General features: G+C 57.5%; 1 protein-coding gene across 1 annotated transcript in view; it reads right to left on the reverse strand.

Annotated features, from left to right (window-relative positions):
* The window catches only part of ALX4 (ALX homeobox 4), a 48,524-nt gene extending 42,180 nt beyond the window's left edge, over positions 1 to 6,344 (reverse strand). Inside the window, exon 1 of the mRNA XM_040259058.1 lies at positions 5,930 to 6,344. Within this exon, the coding sequence (XP_040114992.1) occupies positions 5,930 to 6,344 (415 nt within the window). The remainder of the gene's footprint in view (positions 1 to 5,929) is intronic.
* Positions 6,345 to 10,382: the final 4,038 nt, after the last annotated feature.

Raw genomic sequence — 10,382 nt, forward strand, 5'->3', positions numbered from 1 at the left:
GAACCCCTAGTTTGAAAGGAAATCCGCTCTCCAGGACAATCTGCTTTAAGAATCCGATGAAACGCACACCAACTCCCTCTCTAAAACGCGCCGCTGCAATGCGCCCGCGCCAGCAGCCCCAATTCTGCGGTTCCCAGTGCACGACCAACCGAGGTGAGGTCGGAGGCAAAGAAGGGTAGTTGGCAGGTGGCGGCGCCTCTGTCAGTGACCCTCCACGAGGGAGGGCTTCGATATCTCCCCGTAACCCTCCTCTCACGCGCCTTGGTGACTCTGCTAGCTGCCCCCGGAGCTGGATTCCGAAACCGCCGGCTGCCCAGTCCCCAGCCTTTCGCAGCTCCGAGCCTCCTCTTTGCACATCTCTTTTCCTCTCCGCCAAGCCTCAACTCCCCTTCCGCGGCTCCCTCTCTTCCTTGGAGCTGCTGGTCAGAGGTGGGACGGGGCAGAGAAAAGAGTCTTGGCTAAGGTGGTAGAATGTTCCAGGGAGGCGCGGGGTGCAAGGCCGCTGGTTGAGTCTGGGGTCTCGCAACCCCCCCCCCCCCCCGTGAACACACTGGAGGCTCCCGTCGCACCCCTGAGTCAGCTTTCCTGGAGAGAACGCCGTCCAGGCAGCACGGCGTCGGCTGCCCGCGGCCACCCGGGGAACGGAGGTGGGGTTGTCACCGCCCATCTGTAGGCGAGAGAAAAGGGCACAGGCTGCACCTCTGGGTGGGGGGCCCCTGGGGGACCACCAAGAACTCGGATTGCTGAGAAGCACCATCTTATGCCTGGAAGGCTTGTTGGCCAGACGGAAGTGTTTCTCTTAAAAGGCCCTGTTTTGAAGGAAGGCCCTCTTCTCAACTCTCTAGTCTGGACCAGCCGTTGGCCAGTGGTGCCCACAGCCCCAGACCAAGGGGTGGGGGGCGGGGCGGGGGGAGGGTGCCTTTCACTCTAAATTCGCTGGGGGGGTATCATCCCGCAGCTAAGTACCCGTTGTCTGGGTTTTCGAATGTGATGACCTGCCTAGTAACCGTAATACCTCCTGGGGAACCGGGTAGCGGGCGGGAGCATGTGGCCAGGTGGCACCTGGGTAAGCTGGGTCCAGATACAGAACCACGCTCCCACCGCCAGTGCCTCGGTCCTTCGGTTTCCTGGTGGAGAGCGGAGGGTCGTGGGAGCTGAGGGCGCGGAGGTTGCCTCCAGCCAGGCATTCTCCCAGATCCTCCCCACCAACTCCCCTTTCCTGGCCGCGAAAGGCGCACCCGCTGCAGCTCGGGCTTCGCGGTTCTCCACCCCAAGCCCTCGGAGCCGCTGGGGATCCCGGCAGTTTTCCTATCCTTTCTCCTCCCGCCGCTTCGGGCACCCTGGACTAGAAGTGAACGGAAAAGTCCAAACCCCAAACGCCAGGACCCCTCCTTCCCTCCCCCGGCCCCCGTAGACGCGAAGGCCGTTATATTTCCATTTTATATTTCAATTTGTCACCGAAACAAAGCCGCACGCAGATTTGCGGGCAGAGAGAAAAGGACTGGGGCCAAGGGATAAGGTATGACCACGGGGAAGCGTGCGCGCAGCTGCTTTCTGAAACGAAAGTTCTCACGGAGCATGGCGACATTTTTCGTTTGGTACTTTTAACTTGTTTTCCTGTTGTGGCCCCTCTCTGCAGCGCACAAAACTCGGGGCTTCAGCGACTTCGGGAGAGCCTTTGGCGGCAAGGTTCCTGGGGCAGCCGGCCGTTCCCTTGCAAGAGTAAGGACTTCGCAAATGCCCGACTGGCAAGGTTATTCTCTCAAGAAACGCCACCATCAGGAGTAGGGCAGGTTCTCTGGCTCCCCCGAAGCCTCTTCAGAAATTTCCTTGAAACAATTGGAAAAAAAAATCCCCCACCCTAGTTTTCGTTTAGGGATACAATATGTAAATGGTCTGTATCTCCATCCACATGGTAGTTATACTGTGAGCATGTAATTAACAATTCTTCCAACGTTTCATTAACCGGGTGCTTCACTGTATATAAATTATAATAAAGACACATCGACTGTTTTAAAATAATAGGAGACCTTTAATCTGGGCCTCCTGTTTTTCTATTTAAGATTGTATGTGTTTAGGCTGAACTGTTCCAGCAGACTAACGGTTATAGAAATTAACAAAGTGAAAAATTAAAATCATCTTTCTTCCTCTCCTCCCCACCCCCAATTGACCGGGGATCCTGGACGTCACAGCCCCTATGCTTGAGCTTTCCCTTCCTCATCCCACAATGAGCCATGGGTTCTTAAGGCTAATGCGCGCCCCTGTTTCTCCCAGTCTTTTTGGGGATCCCTCTTACACGAAGCATACCCTGGTTCTTTGGCTTCATTTGACTATGACCCACATGGAGTTTACACGTTTCGTGGTGTGTGGATTGTGTCGGTGCTGGTGGGGGGAATAAAATATCTCTAGCATTCAATCACTGCGTCTAATTCGACAAATCAAGGCCAGCACCTCGGTGGCGCCCCAGGGGTCTCCGGCGCGGCCCAGGTCTCCCAAGACCCCTGCGCTGAGAGCGCTGCCTTCACAGGCGCCGGGATGGGAAGGTAGCAATCGGCTAGCAACGAAACCTGCGTGCACCGAATCGAAAGCGAAAGAGAAGGAGGCAGCAAGGCTGCTTTCGGAAGCGTCCCGGCACGCCTGGCCGAGGCCTGCGGTGCCGAGTGCTGCTTGGAGAGTTGGCCCCCTTTGCGAGCGAGATGCCAGGGTCCCAACTCCTGTGGGGATGAGGCTCTTCCAGCAGCTGAAAAACGTCGGGTGTCCAACATGGTGGGTCTCCTGGGGCTCAAGCGGCCAAGGATGGGCCAGGACGGGCGGGGACTTTGGAAGGGTGAAGTGTGGCCCCAGGGACCCTGGTGGGGTTGGGATTGCAGTAGGCAGGATACGGTGGGGCTCTTGCATAAAATAGCGAATGCATCTGCCTGAAGGGAACCGTGGAGTCACCTTGTTCGTGACCCTTTCAGTACTGACTGGGAAGCAGTGGAGGCGCAGTTAGGAGCAGGGACTTCTGCAGCCTGGATGCGTGCGTGTCTCCCCTCGGAGTTCCACATCTCCGAGTAGTACCCCCACTGGAGGCTGCAGGCGGCTCCCTGCTCCGGGCTCTCAGGCCGTGGCCCCAGTGCAGCCCCTGGGCCCACAGCTCTCCCGTCAAGGAGCGCTTGGATCCACGAACTGGCTCCCAGAGGAGGAGACCTCAGAACCTCACTTTTGCTCCGAGCAGTTACACAGATGGAGGAACTGGCCTCTGGCCCCTGAACCAACAGAGCTGGAAAGGTGGTTGCCAGGCCGAAGCCCCACTGGGTGGGGGCCCAAGCCACAGTCAGCCTAGCACCAAAGCTGAGTCTGCCTCTGGCTTTCGCCAAGCTCCCGGGAACCTTCGAGGCTTTTCCCTCCTACTCACTCACTTTCCCCCTTTGGGGTGCACACTCTCACAAATGTAGCTAGAGGACCATGTCGGTGTGTATGTGCTTCAGAGTGCCTGCGTGCTGCCAGCTCCAAAGATCCTCTGCCCAACCGCCTCTGTGGGCGCCAGAACCTCACCTCTTGGTGCCTCGGATTCCTCCTTTGGGGCCTAATGTGCCTTTTTTCCCCCTACAAGAGCCAGAAATCTCCTCCTGGCCAGAGAGACAGCAGCTGCTGAAAGAAGGAAACAAATAAGCAGAGCTGTCCGTAGTTTGCGGCCGCGCCCTGAGCAGTGCCTCCATCTTGGACAGCCGGGGAGGGCAGTCCTGTTGGTGTTTCCAAACTGCCTTTTGTCCCAACCTGCGGCTTTGGGTTTTCACCAGCGCAGGGTCAGCGCCTACCCTGTCCTCACAAGCGGGTGCTTACAGGTTCCCAATGCAGCACAGAGGCTGATGGAAGAAATGTGGAGGGGGCAGGCTAGACTCTGCAGTCTCTCTGGGCTGGGGGGCAGGAGATGGGGGCAGACACTTACTACCCAGTGAGGCCTGACCGTCCTCTCCCTGGGATGCAGGTGAGGAGCTCCTCACTCGCAGGTCAGCAGGGAGCCCCAAGGCCACTGCCCATCGAGGGTGCATTATGGAGACTGGCAGTGGGGGGCCAGCAGGGCTGAGAGGTGGTGCTCAGAAGGGTCTCACATTTTCCTCCCTTTCCCTCTGAAGCCAAAACATTTCCAAATGAGACATTGAGAGCCACGTAGGATCTCTCCTTGCCTACTTTCTCAGATGCCTTGCTGGGGAATTTCTCTAAAACATGAAAAACCAGTGCAGAGGGAGAGAAAACTGTCCATGGGGCGTTTCGTCTGGGATATGCCCACACCTAACGTTCCCAAAGGACAGGGGCCAGGAGGGGCCTGGGGGAGGAGGAAGCCTGAACCCCGGGGCAGGTGGGGGGGGGCGCATGGACAGGGTGAGAGCCCCTCGCTGCCTGAATGTGGAAGGAGCATCTGTGGAGAGCTGCGGCTGTGATTCACGCTGCCGCCTGAACTCATTCCAACAGGAAGGTGGAGAGGCAAGGTAGAGGAAGTGGGGAAAGCCCCGGAGCTCTCAACCTGCTCCTCTCTTCTCTAGGTTTGAGAGCACGCAGCTCTGTATGAGGCCACACGAGTGTACTAGGCATGCGTGTGAGCCCGCTGCTCCTAAAGAAGAGGTTTTGTGTGTGTGTGAGTCTGTGTAGAATCCAAGTGTAGACGAGAGTACGACCCTGTGAATGTTTGTGCGTGTCAACAACCACTTAGTGGACCCCTTCTGAGCCTGTGGGGAGCCAGTTCCAGGCTGAGTGTTAAAAAAAGCATCCACAGAAGTTGTTTCCTAAGGTTATTCCAGTCGCCAAGGCCTCCACCATGTCTCACCTCTGTCCCCGGGGCCCGGTGTCTCTCCATCCCATCTGGATCAGTGCAGCCAAACCCACTGTACTGTCAGAACCAGCTCATTTCCAGGGCCCTTTGTGAGGGCCGTGGCCCGGGGGGAGCGTGTGAACCCAGCGCTCCTAGCCCAGAGATTCTCCCGTCTGTCTCAGTTTCTCTCCCTGCCAGATTGGGGCTCACCAGTGCCAATCCCGCAGCAGAGAAGGTTCTGGCCACAGGCCGCCCTTGAGAAGCCCTCTCCTCCTCTTTGGTCGAGGCGATCCGGGGCCCAGGCCTGCGTCCCGCGGCCGCGTTCAAGGGGGCTTGGAGGTCATTTAGGCCTCAAGTTCCCGTTGGGCCCAAATCAGGACGCAGAACCTTCCCTCTGGCCCAGCACCGCGCCGCCTGGAGCTCTGTGGCTTCCAGTTTTCCCAGCCGCTCGGTCCTAAAGCGTGGTTCGGAGGCCGGCCGCCTCCCGGGATCGCCCAAGGCGAAGCGCTTGGGAACTCTGACTCGCCCGCCTCGCCTGCCGCAAGCCACCCCGATTCGGGCCATCCGCGGCCTCGGGCGTCTTCGAACCCGCGCCCGGCTGGCTCCCCTGCGCCACCGCACCCCCGGGGCGTCCCGCCGGCCGCGCTTCAGGCTCCCGGCCGGGCTCCGCACCTGCGATGCTCCCACCTGCAGCGCCGCCCGAGGAGCCTTCTAGCCGGCCAGGAGCCAGGCCTCGGCGGCCCGGGAACTCGGAGCCCAAGCGTTGCCCTGCGACTGTTTCCCGCCGCACGCCGGGAGCCGGTGCTGCGAAGCATCCGCTTCGAAGCCGGCCCGGCAGGCAGCGCAAAGCAAGCGGTTTGCGGAAACGGCGAAAAGGAGGAGAAACGAACTCCGGGTTGAGTTTTAACAGCCAACGCTCCGTGCCCTCGGCCGAGGGATCCCAAGGGGGCTGGACGGATTCCCCCGGTCCCCTCGGAGCGGTCGATCCCCATTTTCCGACCCAAAGTCACAAACCGCTCGGCCCCGCGCCTCCCCGGCCCGCCAACTCTCGCCTCCGGCAAGTTGATCGCGTTTCGAAGGTCCCGGAGCCCTGGGTCCAGGGGTCCCCAGCCCCGAGGGATTCGCACGTGCACTCACCGTAGCAGGGGACCTGCAAGGCCGCGTTGTGGCCGCCGCCGCCTTCCTGGAGTTTGAGGCTGCCGTCCGGGGGCGTCTTGCAGGCGCCTCGTTGCAAGTAGAGATGCGGCTGCGGCTGCGGCTGCGGCGCGGGAGGCTGCGGCTGGAACTTGCTGAAGGAGCCCCGCGCCCCGGCGCCGCTCTCCAGGGGTGCCGCCGGGTCCTGCTGCCCGGCGCCGTAGCGGGCCCGGCTCTTGGCGTCCCCGAATCCCTGCCCTTTGGCGGCGGCCGACAGGAAAGTTGTGCTGAATTTATCACCGCCGGGGTATGCCCTAAAAGGCGACGAGCCCTCCCGGCTCTGCGACACCGGGCTGTAGTAGGCGTCCATGGCAGCAGCCGGCGACTCGCAGTAAGAGACGCAAGTCTCAGCATTCATGCCTGGCTCGCGCGGGCGACGGGCGGGAGCGCGAGCGAGAGCGCGAGGACGCCACCGCGCGCCTTGGCCGGGAGTTTGGAGAGGCCAGGAGGCGGTGGCTGTGCGCTCCGCGCGGGCCTGCTCGCTCCCCCTCCTCCCCTCCACGCCTCTCTCTCTGGCTCCTCACCCCCTCCTTTCTCTCCCTTCTCCCTCCCCACAGCTGGCCTAGGGAGAGAACCGAGGACTGTAAAAAGATTCAGATGTTTCGGAAAGTTGACCAGATCTCCCAAACCCTCTTAAGGTTTTTGAACCGGAAAAAGAGAGTGCCTTTTTTTTCCCCCCCGACTCTTTCTTTTTCCCTTCCGTTTCCCTCTCCTCCTCTCTGCCTACTCCCCTTCTCCCTCACCCTCACCCTTTCTCCCTTCCTTTCTTTTAAGAAGATGCTACTAATTCGGTCGCCACTCGGAGGGGATTCTATGCGGAGCCGCCCAAAGGCCTTTTCAAGTCAAGGCGGGGCCAGGGAGGTCTCTGGACTCCCCGGGCTCCCGAGGCTAGGTGGGTCCAAGCTTTGGCCTATGGGAGGGGGGCATGCACAAGTTTAGTGATGGATTAAAAAAAAAAAAAAACACGAAAAACAGTCCAAAAAATCTGACAGGGTTTGACATTTGGAGTCAGAGGGGCCGCTAGCTTCTGGGTGCAGGCAAGTCATTGGGGCACGTCCCTGCGAATTTAGCGCGCAGCTTCGGTAAATGTAGCGCGCAACTTTCGTCTTCGCAACTGGTGCCTTTTGCTTATTTCCAATCCCTTTTCCTTATTGTCGGTTCCTCCTTGAAAATAACACAACTTTCAAGTCACACACACACACACACACATACACACCCGCGCGCTGCAGTCACCGCGTGCACGGCCACTTTCTTATTAACTGTTTTCCTCCCCTTATGGGCACGAGCTAGGGTTGCGGGGGAATCCATGTTCACTCAGACCCTGGAGAAGCAGCAGGCTGCTCCAGTTTCTGAAGCTTTGCGCCCAGCCCAGGAGATTTTCTGGCTGCGTTAAGGGCGCTTTGAGAGTGTAAAGTTGGGAGACCCGCGCCTCACCGCTGCACAGTCACCTGCTCACTGCTCAGGTGGGGGTGAGACAGTCTCTAATCTCTGGCCTCACAGTCCCCACTAGAAAACTAATGGCATGGATTTGACCGGTTGTGTGCGCCTCAGGGCCCTGGAACCGGCCACAGCAAGGGGACAGGACTTTGCTACAGTGAGCCGTGTCCCTTCCACAGGGCTAATCACTGATTGCGCCTCACAGCAACCGTGCTTGATGGAAATCGGGGTCCCCAAATTTCCCGATGAGCAAACCGAAGCTCAGAGAGGTATGAGCCCTTGACTGAGGTCACACAGCTGGGAAGCAGCAGCGCCTGCCTTGAAACCCACGCTGAGGCTGGTCCCTCCGCCGATCTGGGATGACGTTGCTGACAGCGAAAACGAAAACACGCAGAACGGAGGAAAGGGATCTCTGACTGCAGAATGACTTGGGTTTGGAGGAGCCCAGTAAGAGCAGTTCTGGATAAACTGCAGAGAAAAGGATAGAAGACATATCTCAAGGGAGGCTGGGAGTGGGGTGAAAGGTGAAGGGGCAAAGTAAAATGAGAGAGGGCCTGAGCGCCCTGAACCCAGGAATGTAGGTCAGAAGTCAATCTTCCGCACCTAAAAGGTCTCCCTAAGAAGAAATATCGGGGGGGGGGGGCGTCATGCTTCTACCCCCAACCTTATCCTAGCTAATCCTCACCCCCACCCCTCTCCCTTGGTATCTCTGTTCCTTGCTCTGCCGCCGACTGCGCGATCCCACATCTGGTTTCCATCGCGGCTTACCTTGAAGTGCTCGTTAATAAAGATATTCTGCAAACCGTGGCCAGGGGTGCGCAGGCCTGAACCCCTCCCCCACTGCCCATAGGGACCCGCATCTCTCTGGCTCACAGGCCTAAGCCAAGTGAGGATCTCATATATACTGAGTCCTTATTGTGCCGAAGCCATCTCTTGGGGCTCCCCCAACAATCTGGGGATGCTGGTCGTCTCCTCATACCCATTTTCCAGATGGGTAGACTGAAACTCAAAGACACCAACTAATTTTCCAGCCTCTGTTAGCCAAAAGTGAGTGAGCCTGCCATCGTCCCAAATTCTCCTGTTCAGCCCTAGTTTCTTTTAGTTCTTAGACTCTGCCAAGTTCTGGAATTCCCGTTTCATCCCTGTGCTTTTTGTCTTGCTAATAACTTGGTGTTCAGCAAAGAGTGTCTTCCTCCAGGAAGTCTTCCCATCTTTCCCAGTCTAAGTGCAGCTCTGTTTTGGACTTCAGGATTGTTTGGTTGCCGGTTCAGTGTTCATCTCCATCGCACTAGTCTGAGATTGCAAGAGGGCAGCTTCTGCACTGCCTGGCGCCCCACAAATATTTACGGGATAAAATATTAGAGCCTGGGTTCCTTCCACTGCTCAGCCAGGCAGTTCCCAGCGTATTTGGTTTCCTCTAGCCAAGGACGACCGGCTGCTCGCCCTCCCCCTCTTCATGAATCAAGCGACAAAATTAAGAGTACACCAGCCTCTCCCTGGCCGCACAAGAACAGTGAGTTCTCTCAGAGAAGGGACCAGGCCTGTCTTGTTCACTGCAGGGCTTGGCACATCCTAGGTGCTCATAAAATGTGCATTGAATGAATGAGAGAGAACGCTGAGCGGTCTAGTCTGAGATCTTAGAGGCGCATTTTCGCTAAGGCATGCATGCCAAGCTGAGAAGGCTACTCCGGTCCCCTGCGCCCCAAAACTGGCCACTAGAACCCAGATGATGTCTCCGATCCTTCTACTTCTCTCTCCTCATTTTCCAATTCCAGGAGTAGACACAAGGGGGAAACTAAGAGAAGTCAGCTATATGGGGTGGGGAATGGTCACTAGACAGGTAGAATGGCAATTACCATATTTTCTAGTAACTTCTGAGCTGCTCTGGCTGTCAATGCAAAAAGACAAAACCAAAAACAACCTTGCTGCGATCCAGAAAGCTTTCTTTGTGTTGGTGGTATAGTGCATAGCTGCCTTCCAGAAAGCTGTCTTTGAGTGCTGCCTCTTGCCACCTACCCACCCCACGATCTTATCACCAGTTTCATCACTGCTCCATTATTTAACCTTTTCCTGGCCACCCTCAACCCAGGGAGGAATTTCAGCCTCCCAGCCCTCCAGGCACAGATTCTGGTGTCCTCAGTCAGAAACCCTTCTGGTGCACTGAGGTCTTGGTCCTTGGAACCAGCAGGGGGGCCTTCTACCTTCTTTCTCGGTACCTTAGAGGTGAACTCAGAAAGAGTGAGTGTGTGCGTGGGGGTGAGAACGTGCATGTGGGTTTGCCTGTGACCAGTGAGAACATTCTGGGCATGTTGTTTTCCCCATGAAAATCTCCACAGACCCCCCCCCGCCAAGTCCCTTCAAACATGTCTTTTCTAGGAGAATGAGAAGTGTAGCTGGTTATTTCTGTGTGCGTTAAGTCATTTGCGGGGTGATCAGCCTATGCCTCCCTAACTCCCTTCATCTCTCCCTCCATCTCTCCATCCATCCATCTATCCATCCACCCGTCTGCCATAGCTGAAAGCCAAGGCTCTCCCACCCAGTTCCCCTGCAAGGGTGCAGGGCCTCTTTCCAGCCAGAAGCGAGGTGGATGACTCTCAAGCCTGGTTCTGGTCTTTGCTCTCCCCTCGCGTTATTTCTTCCTGGGCTAAGGCTCCTCCAGCTGCTGATTTCCCCTCCATCACTGATGTGTCTGGCAGTAAGTATCTCTACAATTCCAGTCACTTTAATGTACCAGGAATCGTGGGTGCAGCCAGGCCCTCTGCTTTGAGTCCTGATTCCTGTCCCCAGCCCTGGCAGACACACCCCTTGGCTGTCCCTTCTCTCTCCCTGTGGCACTGTCCCACTTCTCCCTCTTGGAAGCAGCTTCCCCCTTCGATGGGCTCCACACACAGTCTGGGAAGGGGGAGTGGTGACACAGTCTTTGTCAAGGCTAAGTACTCAGTGTCACCTCCTCTTGGAG

Source organism: Oryx dammah, unplaced genomic scaffold, assembly GCF_014754425.2.
Source record: "Oryx dammah isolate SB20612 unplaced genomic scaffold, SCBI_Odam_1.1 HiC_scaffold_17, whole genome shotgun sequence".
In the NCBI taxonomy this organism is placed as follows: domain Eukaryota; kingdom Metazoa; phylum Chordata; class Mammalia; order Artiodactyla; family Bovidae; genus Oryx; species Oryx dammah.